We start from the raw sequence: 21,891 nt of genomic DNA, 5'->3' as shown, positions 1-21,891 counted from the left end.
TATGAAACATATGAACATGAGGAAAAGAGCTTATGAAAGGAACTAAGGCTCAAAAAGGGGAAACTCCCTAAGAGCATGACGACGAACCCCTGAGAGGACTCCAAAGTGGAAACTCCTTAGGAGCATGAGGAAGAACCACTGATAGGAGTGGAGACTCACAAGAAGAAACTGCATAAGAGCATAAGGAAGATCTACTGGAGGAACCAAGACTCAAAAGGGGAAACTCCCTAAGATCATGAGAAAGACCTCCTGAAAGGAACCAAGACTCAAAAAGACAAAACTCCCATGAAGGCGAACCCCTGAGAGGACCCGGGACTCAAAAGCGGAAAACTCCTTCAGAGCATGAGGACGAATTACTGGAGAAACCAGGACTTCCCTTCTCAAGGAAGACCTACTGATAGGAACCAAAGGGGGGAACTTCATAAAAGCATGAGGAAGAACTATTGAAAGGAACCAAGACTTCAAGCAAAAGTTCCCTTCAAGCTCAAGGAAGACCTACTAAGAAAAATTAAAAGGGAAAACTTAAAACATAAAAGCATGAGAACTGAAGCATTAAAAGGAACCAAGCTTTAAAAAGAGAAAACTCCCTAAGAGCACAAGGAAGAACCACTAATAGGAACCAAGACTCAAAAGGAGAAATTCCTTAAGAGCATAAAGAAGCACCATAGAGAGAAACCGAGGCACAAAATAGGGAATCCATTCTCCTCTGGACCTCACCAGAACACAGATACTGATAAATGAGGGAAACTGTGATTAAAGAAATGAGATTTAACAGAGGCCTTCAGATCAGGACAGAGGACAGAACCGTGAGATAAAGCATACCGTAGAAGCCAGACACAGTTCAGAAGAAGACCAGGCCTGGACCTCTCATGTGTGAAGCTTTAGTGTTGATTAGCTCACCTTTTACTGTAATAACTTAAGCTTGTTGTTCTGGGGATTTTACTGTACACAAATACTGTTTAAACAAGCACGTAGACTGTTTACTGGGTGGCTGTAAAACGCAGAATAGCAAGAAAAGGCACAGTAGATCAATCATTTGGCTGCTCGGGCTTGGGAACGTTCTTTGTAGTTCGGGGCCTTTCTTTGTAGTCGGGCTGTGTATCTTGGCTTCGGTTCCCGTCTAAACAGCACTGTTGACATTGCGAGGCATATATGTTATAACAGATATGTGTAGCAGTGTGACAGTGCCCAGCGCTGTAGATTTCCCACCTCTCTGAGCACTAAATCAACTGGTAGTCGGCTGAAGAAATGGATTAATTTTACTTGGCAACGCTTTATGGTGGATGTAATTAACCTATGCACTGATTGTTTCATACTGTTATTACAGAGTGTGCTGCTATGATTGCAAAAGGGAGTGGGATTTCTGTGTGCTTATTGGCTATGTCACAGCTGTTCTTAAGCAAAGAGGCCTCTTAAATTACCCCGAGGCGAAACCTTTACACCGAAGGAGCACAGTTCAGCCGTCCTGCTCGAGCCTCTCTACAGAGTTTATAAAAGAGGCACCGAAAACAACAATATCTCAAAAGGTGAAAGGCCGGCGTCTGTGTTTACGGCTGATGAAAAGGTCTGAAGAAAACCGTATTTTTAGTACTTTTATGAAGTTTATATGAGCATCAAGATTTGAGAGGAAATGAAGTTAGACTTCTGGGAAAAAATACACAAGAGAACCCTGGTATTCAAATTTACTTTTATAACAGGGGAAAAAGCTGAAGTCGTCCAAGTGGGAACGGTCCATCCTCCATACATACCAGACAAAGCTGTTTTGTTTTTTTATGTGTCTTTCCTTTAAGCAGTAACCTTCACTAAGTGTGGGAGGATTTATGGCTTTTTTATCGTATCGCACGCTTATAATAATGTTATGAGAGTTTTCAAGGACAGGGGAGTTAACACGGGCTGAAAATATGATAGATAGCACTCTTCACTTGCCATCCGAAGGCATGACTTACTCCCAGCGCCCAGTCCCAAAGAAGCTGCAAGGCTAAGAAATTCGTTCTCCGTTTCAGTTGGGCTACGGCCAAACGTGATGCAGTTCAGCTGCCTCGATTATCCCTAAGGATCCAGACTGAACCCGGCTGGAAGGTGCTTGAGATGTTCAGTCATTTCTTCAGTCATTTTCTCCTGCGAGACCTGATCATTTTTTTTATTTTAAGCCAAAGTTTATTTTGCTAAAGCCAGTCCTGATTGATTTCGCGAGCAGGAACCGTGTGATCTCAGAAGATTTACACGCTCCTGTGACCCACAATGTTCATCAGGCAAGCTGTGTAGTGTAGATTCTGGAAGACTGTCAGATCTTCCACCCTAAGCTTTGCTCACGCAGTATGGAGTCCAGGGCAGAGGAGGACAAGGCTGACTGATGTAATCGGCGTGGCTACAGTAGCTTAATCACCCTGCTAAACAGCACAGCGTCTTTATAAACAGCTGCTACAGCCATCAGATTGTTACGTTGGGAGGAATATAAACAGCCAGTTCTTTGTCTAGGCCTGCTGGGCGGATGGCTGGAACTTCTCTATCACCCTGCAGATACTGCAAGCCAGGGCACGCCAAACATAAACCTGTCACCATGAAAACATCCTCTGGAGAGCCGGGGATGGAAGGGACAGTGCAAGGGCCTTTCATGTTTTGTTTTACAAGCTGGATGCAGATCTTTCTGACAGTCAGCATCGATGAAAGGACTGCTCAGCACTCATTCGCAATGCTCTCAAACTCTCATGATTTCAGACCAGTTTGACAGTCCACATCTCTGAAAATGTAGTCAACCTATGGTAACCTCAAACATTAAAGAAAGAAAGTGAGTATTGACTCTTTTGCCGTCTTTCAGGTAACCATTGAGGTCGTAGATGACCCTCAGATGGAGGTCGAGATGGACCTGGCAAAAGAAGGCAGGAATGACTGGTCTTTGAGCTCTGAGGAATGGCTGGGCCACAAGAAGCTCTTCTGGCCGCTCTTCTGGGAATACCATGACTCCAGTGAGGAAAGCCCAGGCCAGGCCAGTCTGGAGGAGAACGGTGAAGACCTCAGCTACGATGGAGACGATTCCCTTCTGAGTGGAGTTGGAATGGACTGGGGCAGGCGATGGAAGGGATGGGACTCAATGGAGAACTATGGTAAGAAAGCATCAGCATTACTGTAATAGGGTCTGGGCTTGAAGTGGTTGATAATGGATTTCTGTGGCTTTCAGGTACACAATGTACACTGTATGTCCAAATGACACCCCTTCTTATGAAAGATTCAGCTACTTTAGGTTGTCTAGTCCCTGTAAAGAAAAGTCTTGCCAATTGGCCTACTGACTTATTATCACCATGCCTAATATCAGGCGTGGGCTATAAGGGGAATAAAGCCCACCAGCTTTGAGCTGTGGAGCATTGAAACTGTGTTCTCCTAAATGATGGTGCTTTATCCAATACTTTCAGGATGAGGTTAGGGGTGATCATCCAACAGCCTGACGTCACTGATGCTCTTGTTGCTGAAAGCCTTCTTCCCTGGACAGTAGAGACAGTTTCTCCAACAAAAGCAGACTAAACTATTTTTTTTATACAGGTGTCCCAATACTTTTGTCCTTAAAGTCCTTTTTTTTTGCAGAGGAACCAGTGTACACAGTGTATACGTAGACATTTCTTGCAATACTGGCCATCATGTGACATCAAGCTGGGGCATATTACTCCCAAGCTGAAGCTTTGCCCAGCCTGGGGCTTGGATTGCAGGGTCTACAGCGACTGCACATGCTAATGGCTAATAGTTAATGTTCACACAGATCAGACGCTCATGCACTCCTCTAACAGGAAAGCGACGACTCTTTATGACTGAGTATGAAGATCAGGCAAAATGTGTGAAGTTGTTACTACAGGAAGTTTGACTGTCGGGGCTTTGCTCTCGCCCTGCCTCGCTATCAGAAATAACAGGCGTTCAACAGGCGACTCCAGTAAGGAAAGCCCAGGCCAGGCCAGTCTTGAAGAGAACGGTGAAGACCCTTAGCTATGATGGAGATGATTCCCTTCTGAGTGGAGTTGGGTCAGACTGGGCAGCTCAATTTTGCCTCTTCCCTTATAAAACAGGAAGTTTGACTGTCGGGGCTTTGCTCTCGCCCTGCCTCGCTACCAGAAATAACAGGCGTTCGTGTTTGTGCTTGTAAAACTGGAGCTTGTATGCACTGAGCTGCTCAGAAAATGTTTTTGTTAAACCAATTTCCTCCCCTAGATTGAAACAGCAATGTAGGCCCCAGTCTCCTCTGTAGTCCCGACGTGATTTATGTTTTGAGGTTGCACTCAAGAACCGCTATATAAACATGCCATTGCTGTCGCCAGTCTCTCAGACTTTCTTCTGATGCCTATCAGTAGTAAATAGAAATAGGGCCTAAATGTGCTGTATCCTGATATATTGCTTACATTATTAAAGTTGATAGTGGTGACATACATCAAAGTCGGTTTTCTTGCCTATCTGAGTCTGGGATTTTGCATTCTGTACATTCTGACAGGAGGAGACCATGAGGAGGAGATTTACGTACACCTCCAAACATGGACATGTACGTCTCCAGACGTCTCCTCTAAAAAGTGTTTTTCTAAGCCTGTCTGTGACAGTAGGGGAGACTATATGAGGCTCAGTCTGGCCTACATTACTAACAGTGGCCACTCAAGCATCAGGCCTTTGTGCCGTCTTTGAAGTCGACAATATTGCCTGGGAATGCGCTGCATTTAGAGGCTCTGTCGCTTGCTAATAGCAGTGTGGGGCCTCCTCTCCACTGGCTAAACAACTAATATTTGTGTTCAATCAGACGGCAGATTGGCCAGACAAGGCCTCGGCTCTTCTTTTCATCTCCCCAGCCGGCCGCTGCAGCGCTGTCCTTCTCACGGTCTGGACACTTTGAGCTCGCTGAGGAATTTGTGGCCTTTCCACAAAACTGAAGTCTATCTTGCCTGCATCTACCATCAGAACCATCAGACCAAACAAGTTAGATTCTTTATGGAGGGACATCTTGTTGTCAACCCTTGTGTCCTTTTTTTTGTGGCACAACAGATAAAACCACTACCTGAGCTACCACAGCATGTGGAAGACCAGCGTTTGATTCCTGGTCTGGGTGACTACGCCAATATGAGTCCTTGGGCAAGACTCCTAACACTACATTGGCCCGCCTCTGTAATATGAGTAACGTTGTAAGTCGCTCTTCTAATATTATTGTATTGTGATTGGCGTGCTGGCTAGACTTCAGTGCATTATCCCAGGGCTAACATTAGCTTGTGGTTAGTGAGTTAGCTTGGACCATTGCACTGCTGATAGCAGTAACATAGCATTATAGCTAATGGACAAAGAAAATATGTCCATTTGTATTCAGTGCTTAGAGGTTGCTGGTGACCTTCCTGCACAAGTTTTATTTAAATTAGGGAAGCATCAGGATCGGGACAAACCAGGCATATTTAAATGGATCGGGCATTGACTATGTTAATTACAGTCTATTTCTGAGGCTATGTTGTAAGCGCCATCTGGTGTCCTCAAGGCACCGTTAACGGACACTATTGCCCAGTCGGCAGCAGTGCAGATGTTCTCAGAAGGTAAATAAATGGACTTAATTGACCAGAAAGGTTTGAGTGCTGCTAATCGCTGATATTACGGCAAGGAGATACAGTGTGTGAGCTTTGGCTTTAGGTAGCACCGTCCCAAATGGATAGAAATATATGCCATAAAAATGTCATAAGCCACTGCTGGCTCTAGGTGGTCCAACAGACTGAGGCGCTGCCACTATGACCCAAAGATCTCTGGTTCGAGTCGTATGTCATGCTGCTTGATATCAGCAGCCGGAGCCTCAGAGAGCACAATTGGCCTTGCTCTGAAAGATGGCTCGCTTAGTGTGATTCTGGCCAGCAGAGCCGTGAGCTAGCCGGCAGTGTGAAAAGAGGTGGTGGCTGGTTGTGCAGTGTCGGAGGAGGCATGCGTCAGTATTTACCCTTCCAGTGTATTCATGGGGGGCTAAAATTCTAAAATTGTGGAGTCAAATTGGGTAAAAGTAAAAAAATATATGAAAATAAAGTACTGCCAGCCTTGTATGAAGGAATTCTACATTTCTGTTCTATTCACAGTGATGCATCAAGTTGTTTTCCTCGGAATAAACCTGCTATGTTGAGTTATTGCAAGGACACATTTAAAAAAGCCTGATGTCCCCAAACTTGTGAGCGGTGTTGGAGTTAGGACATTTGAAAGGAATGTTAAGGAATCTGATATTGCAGGGGTAGTTCTGAAACTCAGGCTCAGTGAAATCCTTGGTAAACCGTTGAAATTACAGTGCTCCTGACCAGAAAGCTTAGCTTACACTGTGTTGCGTCAAAAGCAACATTTATAGTCATATCAGTTCCATCAGCAATTTCATCAAAGGTTAAGTCCTCTCATTTGAGGCGTACCACCCCGATGTGATTGGTGCTGCATACCACAAAGCCCTACAGCTTCGTTTCCCTGACCTAAACATCATGTTCTCCAAATGTCATTAAGAGGGTGTGTGTGGTCAACAGCGAATCCCCCCACCCAAAAGACCATTACCGTACAGTGTACTCACTGTGGTTGTGACTGAAAACTCATGGCTATAGGGTTAATTCTGCCTCCCACATTACCTCAGAGGGTCCAATGCTCTACAACTCACCTAATGAGGGTACTTAACATAAAGGACCCAATTGTGTACAAACAAGTCTAAATGAGAAGCCGAGGAGGGCAAATGAGACACGTTATTAATGATGTGGCCTTCGAATAATCTCTAGACACTCAGTAAGGTAAAGTTTGCCTGTAATTATGGGCAGCCGCAGAATCAGGGCCTGGTCATGAGCAGCATGGTGGCCTAGTAGAGGGCAGGACATGGACGCTTTCTGGGAAGCCTATCCTCTGTATGCAGACACACATTCAGAGCATTTGTGTTTTTATCCTTTAACTCAATACAGTCTGCCCCCAGAGTAAAGCCCCCAGGTGTACTATGTGTTGAAGGTCTCCATGCAGTAGACAAGACAAGAAAACCACACTACAATAAGAATTGGTAGTTTGTGCTCATGGGCTCCCCCGACAGTTGAGTGTAATTCACATTTACACCACAGCAGTAAATACAAATCACGTTTTCCCCCTCATGACCAGCTTTACACGTGCATTTGTTGACAAGCTTAGAAATATAGAAGCAGCATCTGAAGGTAAAGAAGCATGTGAACTAAGTTTATTTATTTTATTTATTTATGCAGAACAGGGAAGAGAACAAATAGCTGCTTTTCTGAGCGAGTTAAAGAGGTAACGTAGACGGGAATTCTCAAATTGCTTGTTTTTCAGTCCTGTTTGGAAAAACTTCTATTTTCCATACAGAGTGAGTCCAAGCATCCCAGTATTACAGTAAGCAGAAAAAAAACTGACCATGCCAGGCATGTCATTAACACCTCGCTGTGTTTCCTTTGGCATGAGTGTATGAGTTGGGCTCCTGTATCTATAGCCTAATTTACCTGCAGCCAGCAACAAGCAACATGCACCAGCCAACATAGCCAAAGTGCAGATAGCCGTGATCACCATAAGCTAATGCATGTACACACTGTACTCTATCTCACTGTTTCTGCTAAATGCTTGAGGCCTCTCTCTCTTCTTCTTTCGCCTTTCTCTTTCTATCTCTCTCTCTCCCATCGTGGAGTCCTCTCGAAGCCCTAATTTTTTTACCATGGTGGCAAGCGCATTGTTGGGCAGAAAGCTAAGCCATTAGGCCGCGCTTTCCCGCTGAAGTGTTTGTCTTGGCCGGCCTCTCGCCTCTTTCTCTGCCACTGACATATTTATTACAACAGAAAGGCCGGCCTGCCAGCAGAGCCCACATCCTGTTCGTTAGTGAGATTATATTTTCGGGACAAATATGCAATATTAATTTAGTTGCGCATCATTAGCCTTGCTGTGGAAGCCGAGCCGAGAGGAGCTCTTTATAGCTGTGTTTTATTCGGCCTTGTGAAGTGGGACTTCAAACGGCGCTCACGGTTCAAACACCAGCAGGTACTCGGTTTAAAGAGCGGGAACAAAAAGGCAGCGAGAGAAAAACACAAGCTTGGATGGAGTTCTCCTGAGCTCAGGTGTTCTTTCTGGCCACCTTTCCTTGCGAAGTGTGCTGATGCGGCTTTGGCAGGGCTAAAGGGCATTCTCATAAGGACAATCTGGATCTGGAAATATATCTAAAATGTAATATTGTCATAACTGAAGGCAACTGCAATGTAACATGGTGCAAGGCAGTGGGATAAAGGTGCACATATTTGTCACTGTACACTGTACACTGCACAGCGAAATGTGTCCTCTGCATTTGACCCATCTGTGGTAGTGAACACACACTCACACACACTAGTGAACTAGGGGCAGTGAGTACACACACACACACACCCAGAGCGGTGGGCAGCCAACTCCAGCGCCCAGGGAGCAGAGAGGGTAAAGGGCCTTGCTCAAGGGCCCAACAGTGGCAGCTAGCCGAGCCCGGGAATCGAACCCACAACCCTGTTATCAATAGCCCGGCGCTCTAACTGCTGAGCCACCCCTGCCCCATATATTTGATATTTAATATTTGATAAAGGCCAAGAAAAACTGAGTACAATGATTTTTTAGTGGGATAATTCTAATTGTTTGGACTTCAGGCATGGTCAGGATTTGAGCTCTGGATTTGTCACTATCAATTATATTAGTAATCAAGTCATCTACCAACTCTTTAAAAAGGCAAACAATAAAAATGGGCTTAACTGAACAGTAAGCTACTCTTTGAAGCCTTTGAAGTCTTCCAGAATATTGAGAAAGATCAAAAGAAAGCCTTTGAAAATATACAATAAAGGTGGCAAAATGTCTAGGTGTATTTTCATCATGTTTCTATAGCAGCAGGACTTTCAATAATTTCAACTTATGATGATTTGTGTAAAGACTGTAAGAGGAGGGGAGAATTCAGGGGACTTGGGCTGGAGTTCAGGTGGCTTCTGTCAGTGGAAGCCAGTCCCCCCTCTGATAAGTGGAGCCAGGAATGATAGATGACAGGGTTAAAAGGAAGGAGGCTGGGTGGTGGAGGGGTGCGAAAACCTCTTGTAGACATGTGAACAAGGTAGACATGGAATTTATAGGATGTTAGCAAAATGTTTTCATTTCCTCACACCATTATAAGAAAATCTGCTTGTATCAGTCATTTCTAATCCTAAATTTGAGATCTTTCATGCTACTTTTAGCCAGTTCACTTCCTGAACTTGTCGGAGCTATACAGTCAACTCAAGGTTCAAGAGTTTATTGTCAAATGCACAGCAGAAACAAGCAGTTACACCGTACAGTGTAATTCTTACTTTGCATTTCCTCCGTTTACCAACAATCTTATAAATATCAATATAAAAAGAGAGAAATAATAAGTATAATAAAAAATATATGTATATATTATATACACTAAAGTAACGCTAAGTAAAAATAAAACACTAAGTACTAAGTTAATGAATGCAGTACAGAGTAGAGTTGCATGTGTAATGTGCATTGTAAACACAAAAGTAAACAGTATTGGTACAACAGTAGCAGCAAAATATGTAATGGGCTCATATTAATAGGTGCATATTATTATGAAGCAGTGTTTACTTCACAAATCCACTTTTTGTAAGTGACCAACCTTACAAAAAGCCACCTTGTGAGCAACCAGACTGCTGAACATGACTGTGTAAAGACCAGCGGATGTCCTGTTTATTGTTCAAATAGAAAACTTATCATTTAAAGTGCTTCCACTATGACCCGGGGCTTGCGGGTTCGAATCCTGAGCCATGCTACTTTGCCATCAGTGGCCGGAGTCAGAGAGAGCACAACTGGCCGTGCTCTCTCCTGTCATCACTCTTAAGTCATGTGGGTTAGCACAGGCATCTGTTAGCTGGTGCAGTGGAGCTGGGGACCCCACGCTTTCCTCCAAGTGTTTCGGCTGCCAGATGATGCCATATTGGCGGGGGTTAGAAAAGAGCCGCTGTCTACTCTTGTCAAACTACTATTCATTTATTCATCATTTTTTATCAAGTTATGAACCTATTTTATTAAAACCTGCAGTTGGATAGTGTCCCTTAAGTACTTTTATAGTTCTCATATCCACAAACGCCCACATTATCATACACCCACCCTACCTCCTACCAGGAGTTGGTCAGTCTGAGTGTGATTAAAAGCTATGTCTCTCATGTCCTGTATGTGACCCTGTGTGTTGCTTCTCCCAAACCTCCAGAATATGAAGAGGAGGAATGGAGTGACTGGTCTCCGTGCAGCGTCTCCTGTGGTCATGGCAACCAGAAGAGGATTCGCTCATGTGGCTACGCCTGCACTGCTACAGAGTCACGGACATGTGAGCTACAGCGCTGCCCAGGTGAGCCTCAGAGTGAGGAGTTTGGTGTCTGTGTGTGTCTCCCATGTCTGTGTGGGTTTTTCCTCGTGTGCTCTGGTTTCCTTCCTCCTTCCAAAAACACACATGGTAGGTGAACCAGCCATGCTAAATTGCCCCTAGGTGTGGGTGTGAGATTGAGTGGTACCCTGCCCTGTCCAGGGGGTAGTCCTGCCTTGCGCCCAGTGGATCTGGGTAGGCTTTGGACCTACTTATGGAGGGGTAAAACCTCTGCCCTGTCCAGGGGGTAGTCCTGCCTTGCGCCCAGTGGATCTGGGTAGGCTTTGGACCTACTTATAGAGGGGTAAAACCTCTGCCCTGTCCAGGAGTAGTCCTGCCTTGCGCCCAGTGGATCTGGGTAGGCTTTGGACCTACTTATGGAGGGGTAAAACCTCTGCCCTGTCCAGGGGGTAGTCCTGCCTTGCGCCCAGTGGATCTGGGTAGGCTTTGGACCTACTTATGGAGGGGTAAAACCTCTGCCACCAGACCTGCACATACCAAAAACACCTCTACAGCAGTCTTTAGGGTCATGATGTATGAGGTCAGCCTTACAGAGGTCTAATACCAATGGAGTCCATGTCCTAACACTTTTTCACAGAACTGTATGTTGGGCTCCTCTGAGACAGATCAATGAGGGCTTTCAGTACAGCTCTCACACACATGGGTTAGTCCAGACAACTCCCCACCGCACACACACACACAGCCTTCGCTATGTCCACGCAGAGCCCTGGCCGTTAAGCACTGCTGACTTACCGAAACACACACTGTAAAGCTGCAGTCCATTTAGAGTAAGTCAGCTGATTTAGGCAGAGATACAGACCGCTGTACACGGTGGAATTGATGCTGATTTGTCCTCAAATCGCAGTCACATAAAATGCACGGTGTGTAATAGATGGTGCTTGTACACATTAAACCTTCCCTTCCCGTGTTTCCATCCCTGGTCAAAGCTAGCAGGGTGGAGGAGACCAAGCTAAATAACATATGATGAGAGTTACCGTAGTTGTGGTTTTGACTGAATAATGTTTAGCGTGTTAAAGCAACACTGTGTAGCATTTTTACCTTAAAATAACAGCTTGAGGCTCTAAATGGTCCAGCGAACCATTAACCGAGGATCCCTGGTTCGAATGCCGGGTCATGCTGCCTGCCATCAGCAGCCGGAGCCAAAGATAGCACAATTGGCCTTGCTCTCTCTCTGGGTGGGTAGATGTCTCCCTCTCTCCTCCACATCACTGCGGTGTGATGCTGGCCGACAAGCTGGGTACCCAACGCCTTCCTCCAAGTGTGTTGGTTGCCCGGTGATGTTGTACAGGTGACAATCAGGGATGTGATGGGGGAGAGTCCGAACAAGTAGGTTTAGTAATTGGCTAAAAAATTGGGGGGAAAGAATGGGTAATAATAATGATTAAAAAAATAAACAACAGCTTCAAAACTATTGTGATTCTCCACTGACTGTAATAGAGAGAACTGAGGTGCTACTCCGGGCTCAGCTAATGTAACTTCATGTAACTTTAGTGTAGTGGGCAGGGCAGCTCTCGTGGGAACGGTGTAACGCTGTGTAATCCCATAGTATTACTCTACCGCCTCAGCCCACATGCTTCTTTACCTTTCAGTGACAGTTCTGTATCTCTCAGCTTGTCCAGAAATGCATGTGTAATGCATGTCCATTACGAACTACACTCCCTGACTGTAGGGGGAGCCCAGGAGCAAGAAATGCCAATTCTTGCATAATGCTGCTTTAAAGCTAGCAGGGTGGGAGACTAAGTTAAAACACATATGAGGACAGTTACCAAGTTACTGTACAGTCGTGGTGATGTTGGACTGTATGATGTTTAGTGTCTTAACAGCTGCTTTTCTTCCTCTTCAGATGACCTGAATGCAGTGACAGAGCTCATCCCTCATGAGATGAATGATACGGATGCTTTTGATACAGGTTGGTAAAGTGATTTCGATACTGTAGTGTCACATAAATGCCATTTATCCTATCTGTAGTCATTAGAAATTACACTATACTTCCTTTTCTCATTTAATAGCAAATAAAATACGGTATACTGATATCTAATACCTCATGTATAGAAACATACTGAGTATTATGGATATTGATACTAATCCAATTTTGACTTTGTAAACATTGCTAGTTTAATTGGATCTTGGTCTTACAGGGGTACATAAATATAGTGTTAGGAGCTCAAAGACTCTTAATTGCTGTACTTTGGCGTGGCTTATCTGGGTGGGGAATCAAACTCTCAGTCGCCCACATGGAGGTTAACAGAGTGACCCACCACACATTGTACCAATTGAACTGCAAAGTGCTTCAGTTAAGATCATCTAAAAGTACCAAAAACACACTAAAAGGGTTCTATATGGTACTAATATAAGGTACACGATAGCGGAATCCTTTTTGGTTGGTGTTGTAGAACCATTTCTATAGTTTCTACGTTAGGAACCATCCACATCCACATTTTTTAAATCAAGGAGTGAGTGAGAGGAGAGCCCGGTGGTCAGTCCTCCATTGGTGGTCAGTCCTCCATTGGCGGTCAGTCCTCCAAAATGAGATGTTCTAGATATCTTACATAAATATAGACTTATAGATTTACATTATCTCACACTATTCAAACCTTTAAAATGTTCTTCACACTTAACAGATCTCTATTACAAACATGGTTCTCCTTAGAGAACCACACAGGGTTGTTCTATGACCTCGAGAACAACCTCAAAGAACCCCTTGTATCACCTTCATTTGTAAACGTGGGTACATAGCTACACTAATGCCAGTTTTAGCCTACATGTGTTGTTTATTGTACTTAACGTTATGTTGTCTGATAAGATTTTTGGTGATTCTTCAGGTTATATTTGTTGCAGAATTTGATTGAATTTGTCCCTTCCTCCCCCCTCACCAATCCACATCTGCCAGCATTTTCTCCTGGTACCGGCCCAATACATTTGCACAATATTAGGTTCCTCACTTACGCTAATATTCAGCATAACTCTCTGTGATAATGAGTTAATTAACTTTAATCTGGTCTATTAGTTGAAATATCACACTGTGTTTTTGCAGCGTTCAGCCAGTACTTTCCTAATAGGGCTGATTTAAAATAATTATGCATTTATGTGTGCTTTGGAGATTATGTGCCATGGGAGTGGTTAATTCCCTCCATCTGAGTTGATTGCACAGCTTTACTGCTTCTCTCTTTAAATATTTATTGATTCTATTATCTTCTATTTAGTCCGTGTCCAGTTTAAAGCATGCTTCCTCTGCAGCTGAAATGGTCCTTGGCCTTATGGAAACGACCCCTCTGAGGCTGCAGCAATCAGACGAAGAAAGCAGAGGGTCCAGTTGGACTGAGGGGGGGGGGTGACGGGGACCCACATTTAACATGTTCAGGATTGCTCCACTGAGAGTGGTGCTGAGGCCATTAAACCGTGCTATTTACTTAGGATTTTTAATTTTTTTATTTTTTCTTTAGTTCTCCAACGTCTGGCACAGAACATTTGAAAGTGATATCTCTTTTTATTCAGCCTTGATAGTAATAATAATAATAATGAACGCATATGAAAAACAAAACAAGATGAAGGATCGTTCATGTATTTCATAGACGTTCTTTTTCATGACTCACATCAGAACCTAAATGTTTCTAATGAATACGTTCCAGGACAGTTCTCTTGCGTAGATCTTATTCCTCAGGGGGTGAGGAAATCTGCTTATGCTCAGAGCTGTCTGCTTCAGTTAAACTCACTTTCTTCCTGCCACATTAAAGAGAGAAGATGTCAGTACAGTACAGTACAGAAAGTGATGACTGAACTTCTCAGGAACATATGCTGCCCCTTTCAGTTTAGCGGGGGATCCAGCTTTGCTAACATTTTTTATGCAAATTACCATGTTTTCTAACTTCTTTCAGAAAACAATTTATCATAGCTTCTCTGGCACGCACAAACCTGGTATCTCCATATTTGCCATTTGCATTTTTGAATGAGATATACTTCATTGTCTTCATTGTTAGTTAGCAATAACAAAAAAATAACCTCGAGCTAAATGTAAGTTTTCCCATCTCCTGTAATGTTCCTATCTTATAGATTTTTTTTATAGAAGGCTTTGTTCCAAAAGGGATGATATATAAAAATGTATTGAGAGTCTTACTCTTGGAGTGTATTTTATCTCATTGTTTTCATGTCAGCAATCAAACCTTATAGCTTCTTAAAACATCATTGGGCCAAAAGTACAATATGTAATATTTATAAGGGAATTTGGATACTTTTTTTAACCACAATAAGTCTTTAATAACTTTGATAAACATTTTTTTTTTATCTTGATAATCTAAATATTATTAAATAGCTGCATTTTGTATATTGAAGCTGTTCTAACACAATAAAAAAGTAAGGAAAGACATGTGTCTCCAAACCTTTGATGGGCAGTTTAGCATATATATATATATGTATGTGTGTGTGTGTGTGTGTGTGTGTGTGTGTGTGTTTTCATCATATAGGTAATCGAATATCTTGAGTTAGAGATGGTGCCGATCTGATACCTCACATCAGTCGATACCAACAGAAAATCAGAGCAGAAGTACAAAACAGTAAATTTGACCTGAAATGTCACCCGATTATTGGATGTCACTGGAAATTGGAGGGAAAAAGAATGGATCCAATCCAATCCTGTGGAGTGTTTGAGTAGTTGGAGCACCACAGTCTTCTTTAAATCACAAGCTAATAGGGTTTAAAGAAGAAATATTGATATTAGCATCAGCTGACACTCAAGTACCCAGCTAACATGGGGCCATGTGGGGCCTGTATAAGTAACCCAACTGGGGACCGGAATGTTTTGTCCTAACGTTCCACATTGGCCCAACATGTGGCTGCCGACCAAGGTCAGTGATGGGACCAGGAGGGGTTAAGCATGGGCCCCATCTGGGTTGTTCACTGCATACCGGGCCTAGATTGGACCCATGTAAGATTAAGGTGGGTTGTAAAGACGGGCCGATTTGGAAGACCCAACTAGATCCCAGTGAAAAACACACATAGAGCCCACATTCCAGCCATGTGAGCCCCATATGAGCATGTTGGCTGAGTAGCTACATTTAGCCTATCATTAACATAAAAACAACAAGTGTCTAGATCAGTGGTGCACAACTCAGTCCTGAAGGGGCTGATAATTAACAGATGAGTTGATTTTAGTGTGTTTAAGTAGGGCAATTACCAAACTTTGCTGCAGATCGGCCTTTAGGACTGCAAATGTGCACCCCTGGGCTATAAAATCCTGTCAGAATAAGAGCAACATGAAAAAGGGTAAAAGGAAAAGAGGACGAATGTATGATGTCTCTAAATTCTGTCTCCATTTGCTTCCTGCAGATATGGACAGCTGTGAGAAGTGGCTCAACTGTAAGAACGACTTCCTGCAGAAGTACCTCCACCAGGTCCTGACGGAACTACCCAGCTGCCCTTGCGTCTACCCCTCCGAGGTGGTCTACAGCGCTGTGAACATTTTCGACGAGAAGCTTCGCAAGACCTACAGGTGGCGCGACGCCAGCGGCCCCAAAGAGCGCCTGGACATCTACAAACCGTCAGCCAAGTTCTGCGTGCGCTCCATGCTGTCCTTCGACAGCACCACGCTGGCCGCCCAGCACTGTTGCTATGATGACCACATGAAGCTCATCACGCGAGGCAAAGGGGCCGGAGCGCCCAACCTCATCAGCACGGAGTTCTCTCCAGAGCTGCACTACAAAGTGGACGTTTTGCCCTGGATTCTGTGCAAAGGAGACTGGAGCCGCTTCCATTCGGTTCGCCCTCCGAACAACGGACTGCAGTGCGCGGAAAACCCCCAGGAGGACGTCTATATGAACGAGCTGGAGGAGGCCCGAGAGTACTGAGAGCCACGCTGAGCTGTAGACTTCTTAATGGAAGAGAAGGTGGTAGAGATTGTGGAGCATTTAACGATATATTAGAGCAAGGTCTGAAGAAAATAAGGCTGTGTACTTGAACTTTTATGAGTATGGAGCTGTAGACGTGCTGGAGGTATGGAAATTATAGGATATTTGGAACGTCTGCTCTCTTACTGTGCCACATTTGTAGGGGTTCAATCCGCCTGCTATTGGTTATATAGATAAAGAAGTCATGGTGGAAATAGTAGCTTGTACAGTATTTGGCTTCAACCTCATCGCGAGGAAAGTCAATACTCAAAACATGGTGAGAGGCCCCCTATGTTGATGTACAGCTCAATAAGGAGCTGTAGATGTACTGGAGGTGTTGAAATTAAGTAGGTTGGACCATCACTGCAAGGAACATCACAGCTGGAGACGTGATGATAGAACCTCTACAGAGTTTATTTACTGCTAAACTGAAATAACATGGGTTTAAGATGTTGGTCTGGCACCTAGAAGAGAAGTCAGCGATGTACCAAAGCTTGGGACTCGTCTCCAGAGAGCCGAATGTGCACAGCCTGGCTCAGAACCGGCAGGACAAGGGCTCAGTGGGGGTTCAAACTTGGCATCCTCTGAAACTGTATTTATTGGATTCGTACTGCTCCGTTTTTTTCCCCTCTACGACGTGCTCAGAGACTCAGATGTGTCATGAAAGGAATTCCGCTCAAGCTGCTAAACTTGCAACGAATCCAAGCAGAATGCTCTTTTGTTGTCTTAGACTCGAAGCTCGCTCCTGGCCCTCCTCCAGCCTGGGCGAGATCAATCCAAACAAATCAAACACGAGCCCCGGTGCCGCGCGTGCGTCTGCTTCAACATATTTGGCGGCATACTTCCACTCTTCCTGGCCTGTATACTGTTACCCCAGATCTCCTCAGATGGGGCGTCATAGGACAAGATATTTATACAAGGTGATTCGATCCTTGATATGCTTTCAGAGAAGACGGCACTGGAACATAATTAGGTAATCAGACGAGGGACAAAGGTGAACTTCAACCTTTCAGGAGGTCAGGAATTTTCTTTCAGCAGTAAAAAGGGCTACATCACGGCCACTCTCGGTCCTAAAGGAACCCTAGTGTCTGGACACAAAACCTGTTGACTGGAAATGCACATAATGGAAGCTGCTGGGCAGTTGCTGAATAATGTTAGTAAATGTGATAAAATCAATATCACCAGTATTAATAGAAGTTTTGAATATTGAATATTCATTATATAAATCATTAGATATTCAACAGCTGCCCACTAACTTCTAATGTGTTATCGCTGTCACTCAAAAGCCTTGTATCTCCAAATCTAAGAATACTTCCAAACTTTCAATGAAAGTCAATGTAAAAGATTTCATTCCTGGTCATTTTGGAGCGTTTCTATTGGTCCATTTATCACGAAATTTGGACACGATGCCGAGAACAACTGGCAGAATTACATTCTGCCAAAAAATGTAAAAATGGCTGGCATGCAAAGTTTTTTCAGGGCAGCGACAATAAGCATATAGTCGTATGAAAAGGTTTGGACACCCCTGATCAAATCACATGTTTTTGGGGCATAAATAAAATTGGTACCAATGTAATAGTAATAGGACTACCTTATAAATGGCTTATAATTGTAAGACATGTGTTATTACAGTTATTAATTGAGCCATAAACATCATTAAAAATCTTTAGAAAGCATTTATAACACAAAAACATAAAAACATCAACAGTGGCCTGCTGCTTTCACAATATTGAGCCCATATCCCATACATTCACAATCTTTTCATCAGTCAGTGCTCTTTACTGTCAACTTCAGCAGAGATCTGTTAATACCTTACTACAGCTGAACCCATCACTCACTAAGAGACTACATTCTCAGTCTAGGCTCTAAGCAGTATTGTTGACCTGGACAGAACCACTGACGTGTTTTACACTTTACAGTACGGCCCTTAGGTCATGTTCATAGTTTATTAAAATGGACATAAACCATCTGAGATGAAGAAACATCAAACTAAACAGATGATGATGAAAAGGTCTGATGATGATTTCTATCTAAAAGACTGATCCTGATTGGGGTTCAATGTGAGTAATCCATTGACTGATATCTGCTGAAGCTGGGAGGTTTAAGACTGACTGATGGAGAAGACTAAGGAAGAAAAGGAGCCTGAAACAACAGGGCCACTGCCGCCCTTTTTAGTGGTGCTTTAACTGTTTATTAATGATTGCGAGGTGTTTGATCTAAGGAATTATCTTTTAGATGTTTGTATGATCTAATTAATGACCATTAATAAACTAATATTGAGCCATCTATAATCATTTATAGGGGTTAGGGTTACTCTAACATAATGCAATAAAATAATAAGAATAATGTTAATTATAATTAACAATAAAAATAACAGGTAAATTATATAATATAATATAATATTTGCTTAATTCAACATTTTGAAAAAGATAAAACTACAAATGTGACTCTGGAACACTTAATATGTAGTTTTATTGTTTAGCAATTTAGAAAATAGTGAATAAAATGAATTTATTCACTTAAAATATAATATAAATAAAACAAAACAGTGCATTTGAGCAGGCACGCCCGAACCTCCATGCATACGACTGTAAGTGTGTTGTGAGTCAGGTAGCTTTCTGTTTCTTACTGTAAAGTAAAAATGCATTCAGATAGGTGGGAAAGGTTGGAAAATCCCATTAAGTATATTTCATTGGATTCTATTGACCTTCTGATTGTCCTTCAGCATGAACACAACTGCTGGTGCTGATTACAGTGTGAGACGGTGGCTCGGCTGTGGAGTGGACGCTGTCTTTATAAAAACGAACATCTATGTAAACAAGGCGTGGGTCGCAGAACCTTGCTGATCAGTGGGCTCCAATCAAAGCCCCGCTTGTATGGGATGTTGTTCTAGCAGCTAAAGCCTCTCCTTTCAGACTGGGCGTTTATCATGATCTGTCTCTTTGTGAGATGTTGAAACCGAACGCTGGGGATTTACCAGCCAAAGGCGTGTTGACAGAGGCCTATTCCATGTTCCACGCCGCAGTAAAAACATCCACCTTTGGCGAGGTGACATCTTAATGAGTGAATTCAGACACACTGTCGCTCCACCCCGAAATCTAGTGCAAAATGCAGTGGCATGTTCATCCTTCCATCACATACGGTGTCTAAGATAGATCCAAGACCTTTTCACCATCCGAACACCCTCTGGCATTACTTTAGAGAGGTCAGACAGTCTAGAAAGTTGCTCAATTCTGAAATTTCTGGTTTTGAATTTGACAGCAAAACTACTATTAGTCATATTATTAGACGTATAATAGACTATTATTTATTATGTCATATTATTACATGCCGAATAACTGCCTGCATTAGTCAGTATCTTGCATAAAGTCATGCACGCGTCCTAAATTCAGTGCGTCACTGGCCAATGCCACCAGTTCTGGATAAGAAGACTAGTCCTTCAGTCAGGAATTATAAGGTTTCTAGCGGCGAATGCAACCGTATAGCCACCGGTTAACATTACGGCAGTGACATCAAGCTTATTGAGGTATCTCCACATGCTCCGCCCACAAATGTGCTCTTTTGTTGCAGCTGTTGAGGAAGGTTGAGGAAGCTTTACCAGACCCTGGCAAAAATCCCATCTAGCCTAATAGAAATATTTAGTGTACTTTTAGTTTAGTGTGTATGCAAGTGTGTGCTCCAGACCATGGTCCAACATAAAGGTCAGAGTTGTCCACCATTCCTGTTCGGACGACACTAAGGTGGATCTGATCTGCTCAGAGCATTTGCGAGAACTGGTATTTGTTGCTCTGGGGCTCCCCCTACAGTTTGGGAGTGTACTTCACTGATGGACAGCTGTATACATGCATTTGCTGACAAGCCGAGAGGTACAGAACAGGCTCTCTCTGGTAGGGATTTCTCCCTGTTAGTCTTTGGAGCATTAATATGTTTCCTGAGCTGCTATTTTAAGGTAAATTTGCTACAGAGTCTTGGTTTGACGCAAAAATGATCAAAAATCTCAAATTTATTTTTAGATGGCTGCATGTGTGGGTGGAGCCTGGATCAGTCAATCGCGTTTGCCGTTAATCACGTTTGCCGTTAATCACGTTAGCAGGTTTGGTGGAACCATTTCTATAAGGCACGGATAATGCATCTCCTATCAGTTACCAGTCAATTCCAGTTTTCCACAATCTCCCACAGTGCAGCTGTGAAAGAGCTCCAACCTCTCCACCAGCACCCTTCTGCACTCTGTTATGGCATGTTTGCCTCACGTTTCAGCACCCTGGAATCCAGGAGCTGAGTGGTATGTGCCCAGGCCGGGAGGTGTGGGTGCGGCCAGCGTAAAGGGGGCAAAGCCCACTATCTGGCTTTGACCTGAGCGTAGGAGGGGGGAGAGGGGGATTTCTTTGAAGCCGTGCCAGCTTTCCACTCCTGTTTCATTTTAGCGCGAGGCTTGGACTGAGAATGCAGACTAGGGCAGGTTTCATTGCTTTATATCTTACAATAAAGACTCCATTATGAGGCTCACGCTGCCGTTGCCAGCAGCAGTGCCAAACGTGCTGAGACTAACTAAAGCTAAGAGTCGTGGATTCTCCAGAATGTTGGACATGAGCCTCCAGATCTAATCGTGGAAGTGAGAGGACAGAGAAGAGTGCTGAAGAGTGAGGATCTATGGGCAGGAAGGCGCTTCGGACTGGTGTCTCATTCTCCATCGCAGAACCTTTGGTGAAAAGTTTACGTTTTCATGGTCTTTCAGGAATATTTAATAAGATTGTGTCACTTTTAAGAGATTTCTGAAAGAAAGGCACTTTATTTAAGATAAATAAGGGGATATATCTCTGTGTATATACTATCATATATTGAATAATACCTGTATGTACAATTTACAGACAATTTGTTTTTAATTTGTCATTATTGTAAAGGGATAAATTACACAAATGCTGCATTCTTAAAGGATTTTGTATGTAATGTAAAATGTCATGGCATGTCATGTTCTATTGTTTAGAGTTATTATTGTACAGTATTTATTGTCCATAAGATGATCCGTGAGATGCACTATGTGAAGCCGAGTGAAATATCCCGTTCCTGATCAGATGCCTTGTGAAAAAAAGGGAATGTGTTCAAGCCGCGCCACACACCATGCTACTTCAGTTCTATATATATATGTATTTTTTTACCAGTTGTCATCTCCTCTGTAACTAAAGCTCTGTTATAAATATAATAAATGTAACGTTGACAGTTAATGGGAGCGCGTCATCGTTTTTGTCACTTGGTGGTCGTGTAAAGCTCTGACTCTCTGACGTGTTACTGAGACGGAGGTAATTGAAAAAGCATGTACGTTGTGTGTGTGTGTGTGTGAGAGAGAGAGATCGCTTTGCATGAAATGCTTGAGACTGAGCTGTGGGTTTCATTCACACACACACACACACACACACACACACACACACACATGCATTTACTTTTAGAGTTTTGGCATTGTCTCATTCCCTATGCAGGATAAACACTGACTACTTTTCTTCTTCTTCATTCTGTAATTGATTCTACAGTATATTTACAGTGATTAGATGTTCATGCAAGTAAAATCAACATTTAGACAAAAGTATTGGGACACCTGCTCAGTCAATATTTCTTTTTTATTGAAAGAAAAAAAGTTTAGCCTGCTTT

The 21,891-nt window shown here is 43.2% G+C and overlaps 1 protein-coding gene across 1 annotated transcript in view; it reads left to right on the top strand.

Annotated features, from left to right (window-relative positions):
- ism2a (isthmin 2a) overlaps nucleotides 1-17,002 on the top strand; it is a 31,817-nt gene extending 14,815 nt beyond the window's left edge. Inside the window, exons 3-6 of the mRNA XM_072690255.1 lie at nucleotides 2,819-3,104; nucleotides 10,196-10,333; nucleotides 12,213-12,278; nucleotides 15,692-17,002. Of these exons, the coding sequence (XP_072546356.1) occupies nucleotides 2,819-3,104; nucleotides 10,196-10,333; nucleotides 12,213-12,278; nucleotides 15,692-16,209 (1,008 nt within the window). The 3' untranslated portion in view covers nucleotides 16,210-17,002. The remainder of the gene's footprint in view (nucleotides 1-2,818; nucleotides 3,105-10,195; nucleotides 10,334-12,212; nucleotides 12,279-15,691) is intronic.
- Nucleotides 17,003-21,891: the final 4,889 nt, after the last annotated feature.

This window comes from Salminus brasiliensis, chromosome 10, assembly GCF_030463535.1.
Source record: "Salminus brasiliensis chromosome 10, fSalBra1.hap2, whole genome shotgun sequence".
NCBI lineage: Eukaryota > Metazoa > Chordata > Actinopteri > Characiformes > Bryconidae > Salminus > Salminus brasiliensis.
The sequence above is the reverse complement of the archived record's forward strand: the minus strand, read 5'-3'. Positions and strand labels throughout refer to the sequence as shown.